This window comes from Oncorhynchus tshawytscha, linkage group LG01, assembly GCF_018296145.1.
Source record: "Oncorhynchus tshawytscha isolate Ot180627B linkage group LG01, Otsh_v2.0, whole genome shotgun sequence".
Classification (NCBI taxonomy): Eukaryota; Metazoa; Chordata; class Actinopteri; order Salmoniformes; family Salmonidae; genus Oncorhynchus; species Oncorhynchus tshawytscha.
Genome location: NC_056429.1, coordinates 65,872,136 through 65,897,233, shown reverse-complemented (window position 1 = coordinate 65,897,233; position 25,098 = coordinate 65,872,136). Strand labels below are relative to the sequence as shown.

Here is a 25,098-nt window from a genome sequence, read left to right as displayed (position 1 = left end):
TGTGGTACCTCTATGGAGTGGGTCAATTCTCTGTGATTAGATCAAGTAGATCCTGCCTCTGGGGATTAGTGGAAAGCTCTGACACCAATCGGACATCAAGAACTGATTATCGGAGCTTGTGGGTCTCACACACAGGCTTACCTCAGCTATGGTTACCAGAGTGTTCTATCAATGTCATGCTTCACACTTTTGCACTGAATATTCTTCCTCACTGTAATAGTCAAATGTATGTGCTGTGAACAAAAACTAAAGGAAACATCTTACTGTATACATTTATTACCTTTGTAATAACACTTCAATGTTTTGAACAAACTTTTTTGCTTATTTGATAACTCCTCCAAAACACATCTGTACTATATTTACAGATATAACAACATATCTAAAACAATGTCCTTCTCAACAATCATATCAACAAGAGCTTTAGGCAAAGTTCCTCAATTCTTCTGTAGAACCTTTTTTGGAACAGTACCATTCTCTCACACAAAACTGGAGATAAATTGCTAACAAGCATGGCTGCACAGGATACAAAAGAGATGCAAAACATACATAAATTCCTTAGTGGTTTACATTCATTATAAATGTTGTACCATTTCATCCAACTCTGTATAAAGTAGACCCTTCAAATGTATCCCTTTGGGAATAACAGGAACTAAACACAAACATTTAAGACATAATAAGTGTAGGGACAGGAGGCTGGTGGTAAACTTTGATTGCAAATGACTCATTAAAAAAGCAATAATTCTCACTAACAACATTCACTTGACAGACATCTCTATTACCCTCCAAGCACACAAATGACTGCAGGCTTAACTTTACAGAAGCAAAAGAAGAACAAAAACATTGTCTGGTTTGCAGGGTAGCTACCATGGCTCAACATAACTGCACTGACATAATCAATGCTGAACAGCTTCAAAATAGTACCGTGATAAAGGGTTGAACACAGACCCATATTTTTGGTGGAACAAATCCCTTTTAATATCCTGTCTTTTCAAGATTTCAAAGAAAATGACACTATTGGTCAAAAATGACAACAAAGTCAGGATATCTTATTGATACGATAGTGACATTGGCACAAATCAGTTAGAAGAAGTGGTATGGCGTAAACACAGGATACAACAGATCTTCATGAGAAAAAGCATGCAACATGAGAAACAAGTGACTTCTCTCTGTGCGTGATTACAGAATGGTTGATGCTAAGACGTCTGCTGTCAGTGATGTTGCTGTTGTGTGGAAACAAAGCTTTGGCATGTAAGTTGCTTTGAAATGTTCTCTCTACATCTGCTTCAGCATTCTGTACCTACTGTCATTTAGCTTCAAGATTTAGTTTTTCACTTTGGGCTCTACATAGAGTTCACTGCACTGTCCGTCAAATACCGTACCATCTACCAACAAACATTCTGCAAATGAAGAGTACTTCAAACTAACAGTCTTATATGATAGAATGCACAAAGACTATCAACTTCCAGGCTTAATATGGGGGTTCAATCTAAAACAGTTACAGCAAAAACCTTCCAGAGTCAGACAGCGTTAACAAAAGGGTATGAGAATACTGTTTTACATGAACATAATACAGAGATCAGAGTGACTTCGTCCTTTGATGATAAGCAGCACCACTGCACACGTAATCCTGTTACTTCATCAAATATAGCTTTACAAGAATCCCAGATATCTGATTGCACAACTGATCCTGAAAATTGTATTTTTCCACTATTCTTAATTTAAGCTAGAATACATGTTGAGGACACAATCTTGGTAAATGTAGAAATGTGTCTAGGCTAGGGGCTGTCATATGAAATAGAGTTGAGTTTACACCTATGGTGTGAGTTCCCTCCTAGGTGAGAGGTAGTGTCAGTCCAAATAGCTATATTCTAATAGAAACAATTCCCTGCTGAGCAGCTTAGAGAGAGAAGTAAAGGAGGCATTCGACACTGTAGTAGTGTGGAGGCATTCGACACTGTAGTAGTGTGGAGGCATTCGACACTGTAGTAGTGTGGAGGCATTCGACACTGTAGTAGTGTGGAGGCATTCGACACTGTAGTAGTGTGGAGGCATTCGACACTGTAGTAGTGTGGAGGCATTCGACACTGTAGTAGTGTGGAGGCATTCGACACCGTAGTAGTGTGGAGGCATTCGACACTGTAGTAGTGTGGAGGCATTCAACACTGTAGTAGTGTGGAGGCATTCGACACTATAGTAGTGTGGAGGCATTCGACACTATAGTAGTGTGGAGGCATTCGACACTGTAGTAGTGTGGAGGCATTCGACACTATAGTAGTGTGGAGGCATTCAACACTGTAGTAGTGTGGAGGCATTCGACACCGTAGTAGTGTGGAGGCATTCGACACTATAGTAGTGTGGAGGCATTCAACACTGTAGTAGTGTGGAGGCATTCGACACCGTAGTAGTGTGGAGGCATTCGACACCATAGTAGTGTGGAGGCATTCGACACCGTAGTAGTGTGGAGGCATTCGACACTGTAGTAGTGTGGAGGCATTCAACACTGTAGTAGTGTGGAGGCATTCGACACTATAGTAGTGTGGAGGCATTTGACACCGTAGTAGTGTGGAGGCATTCGACACTGTAGTAGTGTGGAGACATTCGACACTATAGTAGTGTGGAGGCATTCGACACCGTAGTAGTGTGGAGGCATTCGACACTGTAGTAGTGTGGAGGCATTCATCACTGTAGAAGTGTGGAGGCATTCGACACCGTAGTAGTGTGGAGGCATTCGACACTATAGTAGTGTGGAGGCATTCAACACTGTAGTAGTGTGGAGGCATTCAACACTGTAGTAGTGTGGAGGCATTCAACACTGTAGTAGTGTGGAGGCATTCGACACCGTAGTAGTGTGGAGGCATTCGACACTGTAGTAGTGTGGAGGCATTCGACACTATAGTAGTGTGGAGGCATTCGACACTGTAGTAGTGTGGTGGCATTCAACACTATAGTAGTGTGGAGGCATTCGACACTATAGTAGTGTGGAGGCATTCAACACTGTAGTAGTGTGGAGGCATTCAACACTGTAGTAGTGTGGAGGCATTCGACACTGTAGTTGGTTGCTTCTCTGTCCGCAGCTCTAAAAGCGGATAAAGTGTAAGGAAAGATAAAAGCACACAGTCTGGGAATAATGGCATGTCGCCTGAATAGATAGAGGAACACATAGTAGGTTTCAACACAGAATATAGACCACAGAAAGACTAACTGACAAAGACCATTGACATGACTACAGGAGACATAATGACAATGACTAAGAAAACCACAGGAGGCCAACAAACAGAATCAAAGAGAGGGGCCTGCTGTTTTGACAGACTGCTCTCTTTTTCTGCTGCAGTCTCATGACACAGCCTGACAGCACCAAAGATTATGGGGTAAAGGTATTTATCAAAAGAGACTAATAATGAACTAATTAGAAACCACAGGAACTCATTTGTGAATGTATAAAGTAATGAAAACATTAAAAAAATACATGAAACTGATTATTACCTCAGAAAGATAAAAAATAATAATGTGAATACAAAATAATACTTTTCTAAATACATATGACATACAGACTGCAGCCCAACTACAGCAGCTGCTGGTGGATACAACACTGACCTTCGTGGAATGTCAATCAATCAAAACACTGAGGGGTCCAAGGTCAATCCACTAGGTTCTGCGTTTAGTTGTTGATGTCACTTTATTGACTTCATTTCCCCATCTCACTAAGTGCTTACATTTGGCTTGGTACAAATACATCTGTGCTTTGAGTTAATACAAAATGCATAGGTATTCCAATATGAGGAATCAGGCTTTCACAGGCAAAATTGTTAAAGTGCATGTCATTGATAAAACAGCGTACTACGAATGCAGTATCAATGTAATTATTTTGTACTAATCATTTGGCCTGTTCCCTTTAACAAAAATTGACAACTACTGGGCAGTACCTGTCCTTCATAATTAGTAAAATACCCTTCATGCATAGATACTCCACAGAAACATCTAACCACTATGTGGAGTGAACACTGGACTTTCTATACCACAGATGGCTCTTCTCTTTTTTTGGCACTTCTGGTTAAACTATGGCTTCTTGTTATGGCCTTTAAAAAAAGAAAAGAAAAAAAAAGAAAAAAAAGAGTTGAATAGTTATTGTTCAGCATAAGCTGGAGGGTGGACAACTGAGAACCAGCTAGGCTGGAGACTGGCCTACAGAAGCCCAAAGAGAGGCACTGAAGGCTGGTTCTCTGTCGTGTTAAGTCCTGGCGGAGTGGAGCTCTACCACCGACCACTGACACTAGCCATGTCAGCGTGGAACTGACGAGACAGACGACCGCTGGCTCCCCCTTCCAGGAAGGAGGATCTGATAGGAGCCTCAAAGAGCTTTCTTCGGTTCTTGTTCAGTTCTGGAAAAGACAAAAGTACACAATATTGCATATCAATTGCAATTCTTACAGATATAAATGTTAAATAACATACTATGTTTTTCCATTAAGAAATACAAGTCCGACAAGTCAATTCAAACTGTAATCCATATGAAGGGAAATTCCATTTTATTGGTCTTCCGATGCAGTCAAGAGTTAAAATCAACAGTGACAGGAAAATGTGGTTCAAATAGCCAATGAAAAATGAGAAAAGCTCACATCAACAAGACCCCTCTTTGTGGCCCATGAGTTTGCCGGGCAGATCACCAAACTATATTGGACACAATTCTTTCAAAATGCGTCAATAAAACAGTTCAGCATCCTTTGAATGATTCATTTTATGGCTGAATCATCACCATCTGTCAGCAAAAACCTGACATATGATAATTGAGACTGGTAGCTTCAAAATTGCTCTTTTTACTGGCAGAAATACAGGAAGTGGAACTTAATGAGTTGGGGTTGCCTTTAGGAAAGAAAGAAGGGGGAAAGGGAGTGTATTCCGGTTTTGGTGCCCTTAGAGTCCTTCAACAGAGATTAGAGCTGATCTGAGCTTTGCAACAGAGCGCATCAGTGGAACTAACTCACGCCTAGAGCCCTTCTCCTCACAACAGAACACGAATACCTCCCTCTCCCAACCTCAATGTGACCCCCTACTGCACCAATAACAGAAAACTGACTTAGATATGATCCCTTCTAGATATAATCCCTTTACTCTAACAATACTACAAACACATGAAATCATAATACATGAGATGAAGGACAAAACATGTTATAAATGTAACATCCCAGAAACTAAAGGAATACATATACACAGTGTACAAAACATTAAGAACACTTCCTAATATTGAGTTGCTGACCCTTTTGCTCTCGGAACAGTCTCAATTCGTCAGGGCATGGACTCTACAAGGTGTCGAAAGCGTTCCACCGGGATGCGGGTCCATGTTGACTCCAATGCTTCCCACAGTTATGTCAAGTTGGCTGGATGTCCTTTGGGTGGTGGACCATTCTTGATACACACAGGAAACTGTTGAGCGTGAAAAACCCATACAGCGTTGCAGTTCATGACACAAACCGGTGCACCTGGCACCTACTACCATTCCCTGTTCAAAGGTCCTACAATATTTTGTTTTGCCCAGTCACCCTCTGAATGTCACACATACTGTAATTGCAACAAAAGGTGGCTCTACAAAGTCCTGACTTTGGGGTGTGAGTAGTTATGCACGCTCAAGTTTTTTTGTCTTATTTCTTGTTCGTTTCACAATAAAAAATATTTTGCATCTTCAAAGTGGTAGGCATGTTGTGTAAATCAAATGATTTCCCCCCCCCCAATTTAATTCCAGGTTGTAAGGCAACAAAATAGGACACATTTCAAGGGGGTTAATACTTTCGCAAGCCACTGTATGTCATGGAAAGAGCAAGTGATCCTAATGTTTAGTACACTCAGTATATATTCAATCAAAATGCCACCCTTCTGAATCCTGTTCACTCCTGGCAGACAAAAGGTTTTACTCCTGTAGTCATGCATTTATAAACAAGGATTTGTTCATGGAACCACAAACATGTCGGGCATTCATTGCCTTGGAACCGTATGAGGATCCGAGCTCCTCTCTGTCAGCCAAAAAGAGGGACATGACTTGCACCACGGCCTACTGAAACCAATGGATGGCAGTGAAGATTATAATTAATGTTCAGCTATGGGTCAGTGGAAGTACGTGGCTATACTCAGGCATGTGGCAGAGCCAGAAATGAGAGATTTAATGAAAAGCATTGAAGTCCATTTCACACCGTCTCCATCAGGAGAGGTTCTGGGACGCCCAACACACCCCTCAACACTTCTGACAGACTTCTGACAGGAGCTATTATCAGCACATACAGCCCAGCAGGATCAGCCTGATCTCCCACATGTCATTGGAACTGGGTTCACACAAACACACAATGTTTGGACATTACCGTAGTCATTCACACCAGAGATGGCAAGCAGCATTTTCCTGCGTGCTCCAAATGTGGTGATGCCCAGCTCTTTCAGGTCCTGGTCTGTAAGAGTGAGGAAGGTCTGGAGATCGATCTGAAAAAGAGTGCATGTGTACAGTCAATATGTTTATTATGTCACTGCACACAATACCATTTTTGGGATTACAAAATAAAATCCCCCTTTGCAACATAAAATACCTGGGGCCTCATTTATAAACTGTGCATACGTACAGAATATAGCCCAAAATGTTTGTGCGCCAGTACACACAAAAGTTGTCATTTATAAAAATGTAACTTAATGTGAGAGTTTTCACCTCCCTGCAAACTTTAGACCATGTGTACACACATCTGTTAGTAGTTTAAATATTGTATTGCAAGCTGGGGTGATATGACAAGCTTATTCATTAAAAAAATGAAAAACAGGAAAACATTAACAAGAATGCAGCCATTTGCCATTAATGAGAAGAGCGAAAATTGACGTGTTTTGTTTTTAGGATCTAAAATAACTATTTTCTTTTCATAACCATTGCAGAATTAATTCCTCAACTTTTCATAGGACCTAGCAGCCAAGTAAATAGATAGGCTATATGCATTTCAAGTCTTGCAATCCCATAGGTAGCACAGTTTATAATGTGCAGTCGAATTTAAAAGGTGAACAGTTGATATTTTACATTGAAGTAGGCCTATTTATGCTACTGTTACTGTACTGTAATTGCATTTGGGGACATTCGTGTAATCTTTTTTTTTTCCCCCTTTAAGAAATCGCTGGCATTCCATCATATTTAGGTTGGGGGAAACGTTGATGCAAAACATTGTTGAATTCGGCCTCCCGGGTGGCGCAGTGGTTAAGGGCCGCGCAGCGCCAGCTGTGCCATCAGAGACTCTGGGTTCGCGCCTAGGCTCTGTCGTAACCGGCCGCGAGGTCCATGGGGCGACGCACAATTGGCCTAGCGTCGTCCGGGTTAGGGAGGGCTTGGTCGGTAGGGATGTCCTTGTCTCATTGCGCACCAGCGACTCCTGTGGCGGGCCGGGCGCAGTGCCATTGTTTTCTCTTTCAGAAACTGACAAAGTCCTTTACCAGATACAACATAAATTACTGCTAAAGATAACCTACATTTTGAGATTATTATGGATAAAAACAATATCATTTCTATTTGTCAAACAGCAGCCAAGCATCGATCATCATGTCACCAGAACAAGACCCTCATTATTTATTGGAAAGGAGCATCAAGCTCATCACCTTGCACTTTCACCACCATGTGAAGTTCATCATCATTTATTTCATCGGTGGCCTAATAAACGACCTGCTTTCCCGAGTTGTAGTGGGAGGACCACACAACATATCACGTGACTCCAAGTTTACATTGGTTATTCTATTAATATTTGCGCATAAAGGAGTTACCTCTGCCATTTCTCGCATAATTACATTTTACAGATACAAAAAAATCCCACCATGCCTAACGAACAAATTGTCTGTCGGCATTTATAAAATTATACCAGCATTTCATGTTTCCATCAGCTCGGTCGTGACGTTTTTTCATGCGTCAGTTAATTCATCTGCATGAAATGGTTGGATGGAAACGTGGTTATTGTCACCTTAAAAGGTGAATGGCGAGCATTTTCCAGGAAGAGTTTTAATGCTCGTTCACAATCACACAGTTTTACGACAGGTCTGATTTATAACAGGAAACATGCATATGAATGGCGTGCACCAAGTTGATATATTTCAATATTTTTGTAGGTGTGAAATTTACAATGGTTATAAATGAGACCCCTGAAGCCTATCCATTATTAAGTATTTGCAATATGTGTGCTCGCTCTGATTTCAATAAAAGTAGTTGGATATAAATAGTCTAGCCACTGGACCATGAGGACCACTCCAAAATATGTTGCAAAAAAAGCTAGGTCTAGGTCAAGCGATGGGCAGCTAAAATGGAACTCAAAGCTCCCAGCAAAATGTTTAAATCCATTTATTTATTGACAATTTCTACCGGAAAAGTTTAATATCAGCGTGAAAATCTTAGCCTAAGCACTGATCTATCCATCCGTAAATTCTAGCCTCTCTCTGATATAGTCAGCCAAGCAGGGATGGATGGAGGTGTCTGCTCCCATATTAATGTGGCTATCCCATGCTACGACAGCTATAGACCAGTACCTCCTGCTGTTGGAACACGTCTGTGTATTTCCCCAGGCCCAGCTTGCTGAACAGCTCCGGGAGGTCCGACCCTTTCAGAGAGGACTGGAGACTGCACCCGTTGCTCCCGGTGATCGAGGAGATACAGTCCATGTAGTTACTGCTGCTCAGATAGTGCTCTGCAGCTGTCAATCACAATGTGTCACGGGAAGACAAGACAAGTCAGACAGTCGTCATTAAAGACTTTCATAGAAAGTTATCATTGTAAAAAAGAATGTATGCAACGTAAAATAAACCCTGACATATCTCGCTGCCAAAACATTGTGACTAAATATTTGTATCCAATTAGAGCAAGAGAATGATTTTTGATTGTTTTTAATGTGTGCAATATAAGCCAACATACTGTGGATAAAATGTGCTTCTCTACAGCATTACCGGTAGTGATAGGCTTTGATAAATAATTGGAGACAAGGGCAAAAACAGGAGTCGGATATGAACGGAGTATCTGGTCTCTAGTGCAGGTGTGTTGGAGGAATGAACCCATCTACTCCCACACACCCTAACGTTTTAATTAATGAGACAATCTTTACACAGCATCTGCTGTTCAAGGTTAGATGTTTTGAATTATGCATCATCAAAACTTTTAAGAGAGTTTACTTTAATTACTTGGGAGTGTGATGATCTAGCCTTCTTGCCTTTCATTCAAAGTTCAGATGGGTATCTGCCGAGTAGCTCACCGGATTTGTTCTGCTTCCTCTTAGGACTGCAGACAGACACGGGGAATTCGGCATGGCTGGGAAGACAGTTCCCACCCCCATTCCTGTCTCTCCAGTTGTCAGAGTCACTGCCGTTGCCCACCCCCTCTCTGCTGCCGGAGCGGGAAAGAGACAGAGGGGAGCCCTGGGGGCACAGAAAGGGGACATCAGATCATACTGGGCTGTAGTTTTAACTTCTCATTATTTGGTTTAGTTCTGTGAATCAGAGTATCAATTTAGTTTAGTTTTCAATAATTTACTTTTTGCTTTACATATTTACATGTTGGCTTTAATTTTTAATGCAATCCATGATGATGCTTCATATTACAGTCTTTGCATAAGCTTCATATCAGGAATGTTACTATGAACACGTTCTCTTCAACAGCAGAAAAAAACCTGGTCCATTGGTGTTTACCTCATAGTCGGAGTTTACCTCGTAGGTGGTACTCATGGTGGGTTTGTAGGGCACGTGGTTGGCCCTGCGCAGCTCCTTGATGGTCTCTGCTGGCATAGACTTGGAGAAACCCAGGCCACTCCACGTGTTAGTGGGGGTCCGCACCTCAGTCACAACAGGCTTCTTCAACATGGCTGGACACAGACACAGATAAACACCTCTGTTACCAATTAGTGCGAAAGGTCAGAAAAAACAGACTCAGTATCCCTTTATTTATTTATCCCTCTTCCTCCCCAATTTCGTGATATCCAAATTGGTAGTTACAGTCTTGTCCCATCGCTGCAACTCCCGTATGGACTAGGGAGAGGAGAAGGTCGAGAGACGTGTGTCCTCTGAAACACAACCCTGCCAAGCCGCACTGCTTCTTGACACAATGCTCGCTTAGCCCGGAAGCCAGCCGCACCAATGTGTCGAAGGAAACGCCATACACCTGGCGACTGTGTCAGCATGCACTATGCCCGGCCCGCCACAGGAGTCACTAGAGCGCAAAGGGACAAGGACATCCCGGCCCGGCCCACCCTCCCCTAACATGGACGACACTGGGCCAATTGTGTGCTCCCTCATGGGTCTCCCGGTCATGCCCGGCTGCGACGCAGCCTGGGATCGAACCCGGATCTGTAGTGACGCCTCTAGTGCCTTAGACCGCTGCGCCACTTGTCAGGAATACAGAATCCCTTGAGACTAGACAGGAATCGCCTGAAAGATTGACACTTACCCTTGGTTGCTAACAGCTTTTTCTGTTCATATTCAAGCGCCTGAAATAGAAATGGAGAGGAAGGTCAATGTCAGTTTTAATACTTGTCAAGTTCCCATTAGTCATTTATTGATACGTGAGTGCGAGTATGTGAGAGAGAGAAGTGGAGTTGGAATACCTCTAGTTGGCCCTGCATGTTGGCAAAGGAAGAATGTGGTGCCAAGCGGATCCTGTCCCTCTCGTTCTGCTGTGCTGCCCTCTCTGCTGCCCGCTCACTGCCCGGTGCCCTCTTATCTGTCACTGGGCTGTCTGAAGCACTCGACTCTGGGTCTGACAGTAAGCAGTCTGAGCTGTGGGTGGGGCACAAAAGAGAGGAACAACTATATTAAAAGGACAAGTTACAAACGCCATCACAATAGAGTAGCCTATAGCACAGAAAAGACATACAGCACAGCTCAACAGGGTAATGGTATATTAAGATAAAGCATGACAGAATGCAGTACAACAGTGCAGTCCCCTGCTTTGTCTCCAAATAGCACCCACCTCAAGCCCTTTTCCCCACTGACGTTCCTCCTGGAAAACTTAAGTCCTTTTACAACAGCAGTTGTCACAAAGTGCTATTATTTTCTATTCTATGAATGCATGGGAGTCATACCAACTGAACTAGAATGAGTTCTAGTCCTATGTTCATATCCTTTAGGCATGGGAATGGAAGAGTGAGGACATCTGAGATGTAGGTAGTGTCTTACTGTAGCTCTGGACAGACATACTGGAGATGGGAGTTCTTGGTCCCCTGGAGGAGCTCCACCGCCTGCCGTTTCCCTGACGTCTTACAGGAAGCCAGCATCTGCTTCAGCTCGTTTCCATTTGCTGAGTGAGATGGGCTTCTGGGCATGCCCACTTCCACAAAGGTGTCAGAGCCTGGTGGAGAGAACGTAAAAAAGCATTTGTGAAGAAACGGTAACGTGGGATATTATATTTCTTCCTTCATGATTTAATAATGTCGATCAGTAGGCTAAATATACTATTATATCCTTTACATGTGACAAATAAGATACAAAGAATTGCTAGATTCTTATAGAATCCCTGTGTTTGACAACCAAGCTTTTGTACTTCCATAGAAACCTCTTCTTTAGAGTGTATTATTGCTTAGCTTTCCATTGCCTGTCATGCATATATTACAGTACGTTCTTTGCACCTGTAAGTCACTCTGCATGATGGCATGAGCATGACTAAATGTAGCTGCTAAACCTCACAGTTGGCACCTGTGTTATTAAAAAACAGAAGCGGTCAATAATGAAGGGGCTTTTTTCTTCCAGGCAGTAACCCAGCCTGCATAACATGATCTGTGTGTGTGTGTGTGTGTGTGTGTGTGTGTGTGTATCTAGGCCTTGACAGCGTAAAATAATAAGATGTCAGTCACCTTAATTAACATCTCCAAGCTATTATGTTTAGTTGATTCACCCTGGGCTCGATGGTAACGGGGAGCAGAGCCAGTTGGGACAGGTTGGAGAACACAGGAGGTGGTCAGGGAGAGGAAACAGTTACTACTGTCACCAGCCAAGCTGGGGCTGAGGAGACCACGGAGCTCCAGCTCCAACAACATGGGAACGTGAGGAGTGTGAGAGCAAGGCTACACTCAAACCACACATGTTAGAGATGCAGGAATCTCGGGACCTCAACCACTGGAATACCAGCCATTGAATGTCACCTTGTTGCAACCTAATAAAAGTGGTTTAAGAATGGGGACTAGACCGCATAAAACAAATATATTGTGGTATAAATTAATTTAGCAGTTTACAAGGCCAAATACCTAGGTTTCCTTGTGGGTTCTATAAACCTCTTTATAGTAAATCTACAAGAGCTATACATGTCTATGTTGTCTGTAGGTGCGGTGTGTGTGTGTGTGGTACCTTGGTCTTGGTTGGACTTGCTGGAGCGGGGTTCTGATGGGTTGTGTCCGCTGGCCTCCTGGACCGAGTCACACTGGTTGGGGTTCAGAACTGTGTCTGCCAGTGACGCACTGGACATCCTGCCATAGACTGAGCCAGGATGCTGCATATACAAACACAAATGTAGCTCTATATATTATACTCACTATAGGCAAGGTATATATTCAATGTAACAGCTAGTGAGTATATATCTATGAAAGTCATTCACCTTGACATGTCCATTGATGGTACAGGGGCCTTTGGAGCAGTCAGGGACCCCGTTGGTCTGCTTGTCGATTGGGGAAAGCCCGGGGGGAGGGGAGGGGGTGTTCTGGGTGTACCCCTGGACCCCAGAGAGCAGGATACTGCTCAGAGTGGCCTGGGCTACAGGGTGCATCATCAACTGAGACGAGAAGCCTGGATACACGAGGGAGAAAATACTACACCTTTAGCATAACATTTTCATCATATAATAATTTATTACATTATACAGAACAATCTCAAAGTGCATAACTATTTTTTTTAAATGGACACAACTGACAAAAGGGCAACTGACAAAAAAAGCACAGCTGATGCTACAAAGGACACAGCTATTAACAGAAAGCCTTCCTAAAGACAAAGGTATTTAGGGCCGTTTTAAAGAGCCCAGAGTCTGTGGTACCTTCAGGTAGTCCAGGAGGGAAATCCAGAGGCTGGGTATCAATCCCTTATAGCTATTTGTGAACAAGGTACGAAACCTGAAAGTGTGAGACAGAGAGAGTTTGTGCACTAGCCGTCAGTACTCACCTTGGGTGCTGGTGAGAGAGCTGGGCCACAGTGAGGAGGAGGGAGATGGGGTGCTGGGGCTGGGGTTCTGCATAGGGCTCATGGAAGAGTTCAGACTGTTGAGAACAGAGTTTGGAGCCGGGGAGCTACTGAGAGAATGGGGCACTGATGCACCTAGGAAGCCTGGAGGAGAGGAAAACACAGATAAGGCTGTATCTCAATACAGTATCACTCTTAAAAATATTTTCTTCCCACACCAGTGATTGATATTGTTGCACACTACCACATCACTCATCAAGTCCTTTCATATCAGTGGTCAGAAAATAAAGAGAGACACTGGGTCTTTGAAAAATATAACTCAACAGTCAATAACTCCATGTTAAACCGCTACTCTATGTTTCAACCAAATGTATCAAAGAAGACTGAAACAGGTTTGTGGGTTTTACAAACAGATAATTTAACTCCAGAAATAAGGCTCGGATTTCCTTGGCAGGCTGAGCTGTAATCTGATGGAGAGGGATGTAGTAATTAACTATAGGCTGAGATGTGGAGGCCCATATCTTACCCATGGGCCTTTGGGTTCATACTGTACACCCCAGGAAGGGACTGTCAATGTGGTCACTTTCCAGACATAAACCTCCTAACAGTTTATCCCATGATACATAACTCAAGATTTATTCCGTTGTAAAGGAGTTTGTCTCATGTTATTTTCAATTGTATTTCTTATTATTTATTTTCGCAAGATAACAATACAGTTGGATTACATACAGTATGACACAAGCCTCTTTCTCCAATCACTGGTCTATAAACGTGTGGGAAAGAGCCTAGGGATGACATTTGTATAAAGACACAATAGATTTCCTTTGAGCATTCTCATAATGGTTTAAGAGGTGGATGCAAAGAGAACTCCATTACTCAGGCTGCTCAGCCCCAGGCCAGCAGAGGCCAGGATGTCCAGGCCGACAGGACAGATGAGGGTGGGGCCGTTGGTGGAGGGGGACATGGCTGATGACACCCCGTTGCTCTCCAGACCCAACAGAAACTTCCGGGCCTCGTACATGTTCACTGCATTCCGCTCCACACTCTTTACTATCACAGACTGAGGAAGGGAGAGTGGGAGAAAGAGAGAGATGGGGAGACAGACAAGCGGAACAGAGAAAACAACAACATGACAGGTTGATGTGCCTAATATATTGTTTGGATTTGGATTATGATGTGCAGTGCTTTACAGTTAAGGTCAGGAGATTTTCCTGACCGTTTGACCTGACCAGAAAACATCTTGGGCCCTAGCTGTACCATTACTCTAGTAAAGTAGCTCTGGATTTGACCACTATGTCTACCATAAGCCACCTCCAAAGTCGTTTTCGAGAATTTGACAGTACGTCCAACTGGCCTCACAACGGCACACCATGTGCAACCACGCCAGCCCAGGACCTCCACATACAGCTTTCTTAACCTGAGGGATCACCTGGGACCAGCCACTAGGACAGCCGATGAAACTGAGGAGTATTTCTCTGTTTTAAAGCCCTGTTGTGGGGAAAAACGAATTCTGATTGGCTGGAACTGGCTCCCCACAGTGGGTGGGCCTACACCCTCCCAGGCCCACCCATGGCTGCGCCCCAGCCCAGTCATGTGAAATCCATAGATTAGGGCCTAATTCATTAATTTCAATTGACTGATTTCCTTATATGAAATGTAAATGTGAACTGTAACCTGTAAAATTGTTGAAATTGCCGCATGTTGCATTTATATTTTTGTTCAGTATATGCCAATTTATCTTACATTTTCTACCGATCTGCGTGCCAGTTATGGTTGAAATATCAAAATTTTTGTGTAACGGTTTCATTTAAATTTATAATAACGTCTTCGATTTCTCAAATTCATTGTTATGTGCTTAATCAAAATTCTATTTAAATCTAAATGATACAAACCTAAAAAGTAACTTTTATTGCCATCTCTTACAATGCTGTGTAGTACTCCCTTCACAGAACAGAGCAAACTGGCTCTAACCAGAATAGAAAGAGGAGTGGGAGGCCCCGGTGCACAACTGAGCAAGGGGACAAGTACATTAGAGTGTCTAGTTTGAGAAACAGATGCCTCACTAGTCATCAACTGGCAGCTTCATTAAATAGTACCCGCAAAACACCAGTCGCAACGTCAAGAGTTAAGAGGTGACTCCGGGATGCTGGCCTTCTAGACAGATTTCCACTGTCCAATCAATGTATGTGTTCTTTTGCACATTTTAATCTTTTCTTTTTATTGGCCAATCTGAGATATGGCTTTTTCTTTGCAACTCTGCCTAGAAGGCCAGCATCCTGGAGTCACCTCTCCACTGTTGGGGGGGGTATACAGAAGCCCTATTTGGTAAAAGACCAAGTCCATTTTATGGCAAGAACAGCTCAAAGAAGCAAAGAGAAATGCCAGTCCATCATTACTTTAAGACATGAAGGTCAGTCAATCTGGAAAAGGTCAAGAACTTTGAAAGATTCTTCAAGTGCAGTCGCAAAAACCATCAAGCGCTATGATGAAACTGACTGCCACAGGAAAGGAAGACCCAGAGTTCCTCTGCTGCAAAGGAGTTACCAGCCTTAGAAATTGCAGTGGAAATTGGTGGAAATCTGTCCTTTGGTCTTATGAGTCCAAATTTGAGATTTTTGGTTCCAACCGCCATGTCTTTGTGAGATGCAGAGTAGGTGAATGGATGATCTCAACATGTGTATTTCCCACCGTGAAGCATGGAGGAGGTGTTATGGTGTGGAGGTGCTTTGCTGGTGACACTGTCTGTGATTTATTTAGAATTGAAGGCACACTTAACCAGTACGGCTACCACAAAATCAAAATCTCATCAAACCACAGCATTATGCAGATACGCCATCCCATCTTGTTTGCGCTTAGTGGGACTATCATTTGTTTTTCAACATGACAAAGACACAACACACCTCCAGGCTGTGTAAGGGCTATTTGACCAAGAAGGAGAGTGATGGAGTGCTGCATCAGACGACCTGGCCTCCACATTCACCCGACCTCAACCCAATTGAGATGGTTTGGGATGAGTTGGACCGGAGAGTGAAGGAAAAGCAGCCAACAAGTGCTCAGCATATGTGGGAACTCCTTCAAGACTGTTGGAAAAGCCTTCCAGGAGAAGCTTAAATGCATTTCAGGTGACTACCACATGAAGCTGGTTGAGAGAATGCCAAGAGTGTGCAAAGCTGTCATCAAGGCAAAGGGTGGCTACTTTGAACAATCTCAAATATATTTTGATTTGTTAAATACCTTTTTGGTTACTACATGATTCCATATGTGTTATTTCATAGTTCTGATTATTCAACAATGTAGAAAATAGTAAAATAAATTAAGAAAAAACCTAATTGGGGTCAGCCCTAACTTGATGTTCATGTTTAGTGTGGTACCTTGCTTGGCTGCTTTGGTTTGGGCTTGATGCTGATGAAGACATCCAGCTGTTCCATCAGAGCTGTGATACACTGGGGCTCCACCTCGATGTCCTCTTTTATGTCAAACATCAGCACCAGGGGCAGGCAGCCCTGTGGAAAACACACATCATCACATCCTATGAAACAGACCCTTGTTAAAGAACTATCACCATGGGGCAGAGTTTTTCCTGACCAGACATTTAAATTACATGACATTTAAAAGTATCCCCACAACCCGAATAGGGGTTGAAAATAGCAGATTTGGTCACTGATAAGCACCTAAACTGGAACGCAGTGGCTGTACAGTTATTAACATGCTATATATGATGTCAGAGCTCAGGGTCTCCACTTTACAGCGCTGTATGGGATTCAACTGACTGACGCTCTAAGCGTGAGCACCAAGCACAACTAGACGATGCCCCCATAGCAACATTTTTTTGTTGTCTGAGAAGGAGGACTCTATATTTTCTGAAAGATGAGAAATGTAAGATTATAATAAATACCGCTTTGATGTTATACAAGCAAACCACACACCCTTGAGTCCAAATCAGCGCTTCACATTTCCAAATGATAAAACTCAAGTCATTTACATTATCGTCATTTGTGATCGCTATGTTCGATGTACAGCTGCAAGGATGACATGGAGTCATACCCTGGGTTGTTCTGAACAGAATGAGCTTATGTTTGTTGTATTGTGAAAGTTAGCTGCGGAACCTGCACCTGAATGCAATCCATAATATGCGCATCACAATTACCAACCGTTTCCCTAAAGTGCTTCTGAAAGCCTAACACTAAGATTGTATTGTATAACTTAGCTCGTCATGTTGGCAATAGAATAAGCTTTCAAATGATGCCCACCTGACCCCGACAGCGATTTATAATGGAATGTTCTTGGATTGCATAACCAACAACAGTAATTGTGTGATGGTGGGGATGCAGGGCTGTGCTGCAAACAAATTGTGCACACTTTGGAGAGGTTTGCGTCCTCTTGGAGATACCAGTTAGACCTCTCACTCAAACCCTTGACATTTGTTTGTCTTATGTTGCACCTATCACACAATTTCCACTAATATTTTTTATTTTGTTTCTAAATGTATCCAGAGTATTTTCTGATTTTGTTATCGAGAAATGCCCAAGAAAAGCACAGTAAATGTAAAATGCACAAAAAAAATCCAGTGTAATGTTTGGAATCAGTCTTGTGTCAGGTGAACTGTTGTATCCTCACATTTGGTCTATCATTTCCCCATAACCTCCAAAGTGTTCTCCTTTCAATTGCTACCATGGGTATGCATATGCTTCTCATATTTACTCTGTTTGAAACATTTTAATGTGGCCCTATCCATCCATATAGGACAATTGTCACAAGTGTAAAGGGTTGAGAGAAGCATCAGTTGAAAAACAACACTACTTGGGAAATTCCAAAACAATTGACCAAAACAGCCTGTTTTGCATGATCCCACCACGAACTCCTTCCTACTTTATATTCAGCTGAGCGATAGAGGACTTCCCATCGTGTGTAATTAAATCAGTTTGGGCCAAGCTGGTGGTGACAGGCAGGGTCCGGAGCTGTAATTTACAGTCTGAGAGATGGTCTAAAGATGGCTCTCTGTGGGGGAGGCTCATCTCCTTGTCAAATGCCCAAAGGGGCGTCTTCTTGTGTGTCCCACTTCCCGACAGAGAAAAGTTAAGTTTACAAAACAATTTCTACATTTTTCTACTTTGGTTAAGACTGATGCCACAGACAAAGAACGGCTACACTGGCTAGCATAGCTGCTCTATATTATGGTTAACGTTTAAGCAGGATGCCAATAAGTTTTTTTTACCCAAAAGACAATTAAATGACCAACATATTACACATTTGCAACCCACATAGCTGATAAAGTGCCTTGGTCAGAGACAAAACAAAATAAAACTGTGGTTTAAATCAACAAAAATCCACATGCAGGGTAATTTTCCAACAGAAACAAGGCAATTATTCTAATCTATACAAACCATGCATGGACACATACCATGAGGTACTGGCGCGCCAGGCAGACAGACTCGATGGTGCCCTGGATGTAGACAGTAGATTTCTTCTGGGGGCTGTTAGGGTCGGGGAAGTGGATCTGGGCTCCTGTTCTCTGGGTGATGTGTTTAATGTTGCTGCCATTACGGCCCATCATGAAGAGGTGGTGCTGAGGGGCGATGTCCAGGTGGGTACTGACTGAGATGGCACTGGCAAGGCTTCCCGCCAGGTGCTCCAGCAGCATGGCAGTGCCCCTCTGGGATGAGAAGAAAATCACAAATCTATCAATTCAATCAGTAAATCTGCAGCATCTAGTAATATTTTGACTAGGATAAAAAAAAGATCTTACAGTGTGTTGACAAATGCTCAAAGGTGAGTGAGTGACTGTGTGGATAGAACTTTCTACTAAAGTTACCTGGGGTAAGTCTGGGGCAAGGAAAAAACACAGCTAAAATTAGATTAATTTGCACATCCAAATGTGGCAGAAGAGCAGGAAGAAAAACCAATGAAAAGTGTCCACCCTCTGTTTGCTTCTCCTAAGAGCTAGTGAAACAACATTTCAACCATAGTTTTACACCAAAGTAAACCACTGTTTTTCCCTTTCACCAGGCAGCCGACAGAATTGTCGGATTCCCTGCCTCCTCTGCAAACAATCACTGGAGGAATTGGAAGGACTTCCAATGGAACTCCAGCCTTCAGCCACTGAGGCCAGCACAGCAATCCACAGTGGTTTTGGCAGACCCCTTTTACAGAGCAAGATCTCCAACCACATAGCATACATAGTCCCCCAAAACCCCAGGCCCGATCTGGCAAGCATCCCAAGACAAAATGAACCCTCTACCCATCCACTAACTCAACTCCCCCTAGGCTGGGTTGTACTGAAGGCCATAGTGAGGGTGGGTCAGCGGTAGGTGGGTGGAGGGGTCCAGGGATGTTGGATTGAAAGGCTCTAGGCACCAGCCATAGCTCTAAGGCCCAGGGTGGAGGGTGTGGGAAGGGGAGAGGGCGCTCCAGACGACTTATATTAGACATTTACTCAGGAGGGAGATTTACTTGCTGGGTTAGAGAACAGTGCTTGGCTTTAAAAGCAACAGTACTGTAATTCCCACTAGGGAGCTGACCAAGCAACCCTCTGGTCACAGCAGTCCACTTCTCTAACCACAAAGCCCCAACCCCTGCTATTCTGTAAGTAGTGTGGTTCGATGATGGGTAGATGTGTGGGGTGTGGCCAGGCCTCACCTTGACGGCACTAGAGTTGTTCTGGGAGCCGCGGACCACTCCGGTGGTCCCGTAGAGACGTGTGGGGGGCTTGAAGGATACGTTGAGGTTGTAGGTCTGGGAGATGTGCTGCACTGTGGGGGAGCCTGGGTCAGGCTGCACGATGGCCGGCAACTCAAATGACAGAACTAGAGGGAGCAGCTCCTGAGAGAGATCGACGAATAGACAAAGATTGTGTGTGTGTGTGTGTGTGAGTGAGTGAGTGAGTGAGTGAGTGAGTGAGTGAGTGAGTGAGTGAGTGAGTGAGTGAGTGAGAGAGAGAGAGAAAGATGCATACAGTTATTGCCATCTTGCTATTACCATCATCATACTATTCTTTTGCGAACTTTACACAAATGCCCTGTAGTAAGTAACAGAGTCCATTTGAATAGTGAAGGCATAAGAGAGAAAACACATGTTGAGAGAGATCTCTTAACATAGGGTAGAGGCATGTGCACATCTACAGAGACATAACATGTCCCACTTCAGCTGGGTTGTGGCCAAACACGGCATAGAAATGTTAAGAAAAAACCCTTGGTGTCTATCACAACGCATTGAACTGTGCCAATACTCAGTAGGGACCTAACGCGTTACGCCCTTCATCAGGCACATGCTACAGCACACTTCCATTAGGAGCCGATTAAACATACAGTACCAATGCTGTAGTAGCAGATCATGTCTGCTCCTAGACGGTCTGTTGATATTCAGACTGTAAAAGGTCAAGTCACTAAATTATACATCAAGTCACGCCATCAAAGAGAAGAGACCTGACTAAAAGTGGACCCCATCACTCAAATCACAGCAGTCATTCAAACAGCCTGGAGGCGGCAGATTTTGCTGTAAAGTTCATACATACACTTAGGTCTACTCATGTACGCGCACGCACACACTTATCCAAACACTCTGTCTTGGGCAGTGCGCCATAGCTTAGGCTGCCAGAGAAGGGCATACAGCATGAATTACACTGACCAAAGAAATGAGCCCATGATTAATCCCATATGTTTCTGGGCCTACTTTTATATCACATTTCAGGGGTTCCACTGTTAAGGCAGAGATATTTAGGTCAGTGAGAAGGGAAACACAGAGAGGACAAACAGTACGGCCCCGACCAGGCTATGAATGAAGAATGGCTCAGACAGAGCTGACATAAGCTTTTTAAAACAGGTCTTCCTGGCAACTTTAAGCTTCATATTTATTCAATCTGAAGGTGTGCATGAGTTCTGCAGACAAGGGCAGAAAGGCAAATATTGCAGAAAGGCAAATATTGTATAAAGACTGTATAACGACTACATAAATCATGGACAAAGCTACAGACTAAAACTTTCATCATACACCATCACGTCTTCAAGGGCTGCAGTACAACTCAACTTTAACCTTTCCTTCAAAACACCTCTAACAAAGACCTGGCACAAACAAACTATAGCGAAGGTAAAAACCCATCTAATCACTGTTTTGGTCACAGGCAGAGAGGGATGAGGCCACCCAGGACCATTTACTTTTAACCCAAACAGTACAGAGTCAGACCCGGAGCAAACAAACTATGAAAGGTTTATATCAAAGTGGCAACTGACAGTGATTTGTTCATTTTCATTCATTTCTTATGGCAGCCAACATGGATATCAGTGCGAAGCAAAGTAGGGCTTGTATTTGGGTGAAGGGGTGGAAGGTTGCTGGACGTTTGGGATGAGGGTCGCTGGGCAGATGTTAATACTGTATGTGGGGTGGCTGTACAGATGTCATATGGTTGGTGAGTAGTTGTACTAAGTGGTATGAGTAAGAACAGTGTACAGGTTTGGGTAGTGGGCAGTAGCTGGGCTGCTGTTTGAAAAGAGGGGTGCTGAGTGATTGGGTGAACTGGTGGAGTATGGCTGCTAGTGTTTGGCTTTGGGAGGAGAGGATTCATGTCGCTATTACAGCTTATTTTCTAAACCCCTTCCTACAACAATGGTACACTCAAACATTACTTCTAAATTCAATTGGTTAACTTTGTTAATCAAGGAAGTGCATGAACTCGGTTGCTCCCTGTTGCCTGTGAAAACACAATCACGTGTGCTCGCACTCTTGCGCTCTACTTTCTTCTCCCTCTTCCTTTCCTCTCTCATTGAGCTTATTTGTCTTGGTCCACTTGTAAAGAAAGCACATGCGTGTGAAGAATTGTGATGGCGGCGAAACACAAGGAAGGTCTGGAAGGCAGAGGCTCACACGAGCGGAATGGCCCACCGCCCTCTGAGCTGGAGCTGAATCTGAGGCGAGCCGAGCACACTCTACAAGGCCAGACGCACTGTGTGCTGGGTTTGAACTGTTTCCTATGTGCCCTGTGCCACATGGGCTACGGCCAGAGCAGTACCTCGGAGTTCACAGGCTCCACAGCTATCACATGCAGTTATACGACAACTAAAGGATGACTGTATTGACACAGGCTTACAATATAACAGCCTGTTCCGAGTGCTATAGTTCAGACCTCATAGACCTCCATAGAAATGACATCCAACTTACCCTGATTTTGGCTCGAGCTGCCTCTACCCCTCCTGGCTGACCTGCAATGGACACCTGTTCAGATGGAGCGACAGAAGTCATTGTTATAGTTGAGATATTACAGTTCAATCAAACCTGGAATCTAAAACTGGAATCAAAACTGGGAAAAAAGGAAAAAGCTTAGAGCCAAAGCTCTTCTCTCTTATTTCCATTTGGTCCGGTCATTCTAATTTCCATAGCTTATGTTATGTTTTTATCAAAACCCAATCAGAATAACATCATAAAGAGAAAAATGGTTTGTAGGCTTTTACCATATTTAAAAACCCCAACCCGTAATTTCAAAAATTGCCTTTCAACACTTCATATCCTGAATGCGTGCCTGCAATTAAAATAATTGCGACAGAAATCTAAAAAGGAGATAAATGCCTTCATTAGATATCCTGCCAGCGGAGCGGTAATCTCTCTCCTCCACTCTTCCTTTTCAATCCTTTCATCTGTAACTCACCATAATGGAGTAAGGCATGCGCTGACCTAAAGAACCATAAATTCTGCCAAATTTAATCAGCACTTCTGAACAAATTAAGCCTCAGTATTTGAGACCAAGCGGTACCATCTAGTTTGGGTCAGCACTGCCTCCTCACACAAATGCATGCACACACACTGGGTTTGAGGTACAAGGTGTTCAAGGTAAGGGATAGCTTGCAAAGTTTGGTGTGTGATTGCATGACACATGCGAAGAGTTTGGCAGCTTGCCTCCTCCAGAGGTGTATGTAAATGGAAATTACAGCCGCTTCCAACTGCTTGTCTATCCAATCCAGCCCAAACACACTGGCTTCCTATGGCACATCCAATCAAAACAGCCAATTACAGCAGCTCTCTGCAACATGGTCATTTAAAGCCACTCTAGCAACTAACAAATGGGACATACTCAAATGAGAACAAACCAGTTTAATATGTGGTTAAAATAGTAAATACAGGTGAATAAAGCCTGTGCAAACAGAGAACCTTTGACAGTCCCACACAAATGTGGTTAATGATGGCACAGAACATTCATTCGTATTCAGTCTATCAGATCCTGTGTACATTGTTAATTGTACATATACAGTGGTGTCTCTCTCCGTACCTGGTTGCTCTTCTCCGCCTGATTGTTGCGGTTGGAGTCGGGGAAGTGGATGTGGCAACCCGTGTCCTCCATCACCTTCTTGATGTTGTTGCCTCCCTTGCCGATGACGTGGGAGTGCTCTGTATGGGACACGTCCATCTTAAGGGTTACCCTGTTAGTCTGCTGGAGGAGAGGAAGGAGGGGGAGACACTCTTCTTAAGCATGGCCTGCCATACAATGTACTTAATAATACTTAGTGAATGATATGATAGAAATCTTACATGCATAAATATTAAATTCTATACCACATAACTGTAAATCATGGCAATATTGTGAATATTGACACAGCTTGAATAACCCTCGGCTATTAAGCCGAAGACAAATAGGATGCATCTCTAACACCAAGACCCTTGCTCTGGTCCGACACCACTGCCAGGCAGATGGGGACACCATGAGAAGCTCCACTTAGAGAGGCATAAGGACTATAACCAATCATATCAAACATAAACCCTTTCAGGTGGCTAATTACACAGAGAGCTAAAGCAGATGACTCTAAAAGTATGTTAAATATTTCAAAAAAGTTTCATTCGACAAATCCATTGCTATAAAATGGCGACTTTTTTTATTTGTATTTTTTATTATACCTTTATTTAACCAGGCAAGTCAGTTAAGAACCAATTCTTATTTTCAATGACGGCCTAGGAACAGTGGGTTAACTGCCTAATCATGGTTGTTTCATGTTGTTTCATGTTGAACTCATTGGGGTGAAATATGTGAATACATTCAGTTGGACAACTGACTAGGTATCCCCTTTATGGAGGCAATCATGTGTTGACTGTGTGCAGAGAAAATACTTGTTGAGAGTGTTAGGATAAAAACTGCCCACAGGGGGTGCTATGGTGTGCCCATTTTGGGATGTGGTTTTTTGTTGCCATAGAGACAGGACATGCACCATGCCGAGCCAATACACACTCAGGAAATTAAGTACTGGCCATCTTGGTGGCAATTCATATCACACGTCTGAGAAAGCCGCCTGTCATTTGAACTCTGTTGGAGATGGAGTGAGTGAGCCAAATAAGGTGTGAGAGAGAGGGAAAATGGGCTGGGAAAGATGTGGAAGGGAGTTATTTTCTAAAATGGTGGACCCCTGCCACCTCGGTGAGATCCACAGGGCCCCTTACTCTCCATCCATCTCACTTTGCCTCCATCAATCCATTTCTCAGTGTGTTACCAAGCCACTCAAATAGAAACAGAACCAATTAGGAAGTAAACCAAGGTTTCTTAGGGCATGAAATGACAGCCAGAGACACTCACTGGATACATCTGTGACTACCTTCCCATAGTTGATAAATTACCAATGTCAGTATTGGTGTTGTCATGAGAACAAAACAAACACCTTTCCATCATTCATACGCACCTTTGTGTCGAGGACTGACATGATTCGGTCTTTGGCTTCCCTCACATTGTCTCTCTTTCCACAAACCTTAATGTGCGGATCTGAAGGGAGAGACGTGATGGAGAGGTTGAGATTGAGGTACGGAGAGAACAAAAGGAGACAAAGAGGTTATGAAGAGATTATATCATCACCCTTTCCCAAGACTGTACACCAGGTGAATGCATTGATGGCATTCATGATTATGACATCATACAAAACACTTGAGGTAAATGCTAATTTCTTATGTGCCAACTCTCATTATGGGCTGTTACACAGAAATGTTGGATCAATT

The 25,098-nt window shown here is 43.3% G+C and overlaps 1 protein-coding gene across 4 annotated transcripts in view; it reads right to left on the bottom strand.

Annotated features, from left to right (window-relative positions):
• Window positions 1–260: 260 nt before the first annotated feature.
• The window catches only part of LOC112255015 (protein bicaudal C homolog 1-B), a 76,539-nt gene continuing 51,701 nt past the window's right edge, over window positions 261–25,098 (bottom strand). The window contains exons 4-21 of one of the 4 annotated variants that reach the window (XM_024428058.2): window positions 24,789–24,868; window positions 23,393–23,554; window positions 22,291–22,344; window positions 19,777–19,959; window positions 18,542–18,793; window positions 16,512–16,643; window positions 14,017–14,200; window positions 13,123–13,284; window positions 12,566–12,753; window positions 12,319–12,460; window positions 11,155–11,326; window positions 10,584–10,755; window positions 10,427–10,466; window positions 9,691–9,845; window positions 9,240–9,402; window positions 8,524–8,687; window positions 6,348–6,462; window positions 261–4,379 (exon numbers count right to left, since the gene is read on the bottom strand). In XM_024428058.2, coding sequence (XP_024283826.1) covers window positions 4,252–4,379; window positions 6,348–6,462; window positions 8,524–8,687; window positions 9,240–9,402; window positions 9,691–9,845; window positions 10,427–10,466; window positions 10,584–10,755; window positions 11,155–11,326; window positions 12,319–12,460; window positions 12,566–12,753; window positions 13,123–13,284; window positions 14,017–14,200; window positions 16,512–16,643; window positions 18,542–18,793; window positions 19,777–19,959; window positions 22,291–22,344; window positions 23,393–23,554; window positions 24,789–24,868 — 2,648 coding nt within the window. In that variant the 3' untranslated portion in view covers window positions 261–4,251. Of the gene's footprint in view, window positions 4,380–6,347; window positions 6,463–8,523; window positions 8,688–9,239; window positions 9,403–9,672; window positions 9,846–10,426; window positions 10,467–10,583; window positions 10,756–11,154; window positions 11,327–12,318; window positions 12,461–12,565; window positions 12,754–13,122; window positions 13,285–14,016; window positions 14,201–16,511; window positions 16,644–18,541; window positions 18,794–19,776; window positions 19,960–22,290; window positions 22,345–23,392; window positions 23,555–24,788; window positions 24,869–25,098 lie in introns of all 4 variants that reach the window. The other 3 variants (XM_024428045.2, XM_024428053.2, XM_024428068.2) reach the window with 3 other exon arrangements.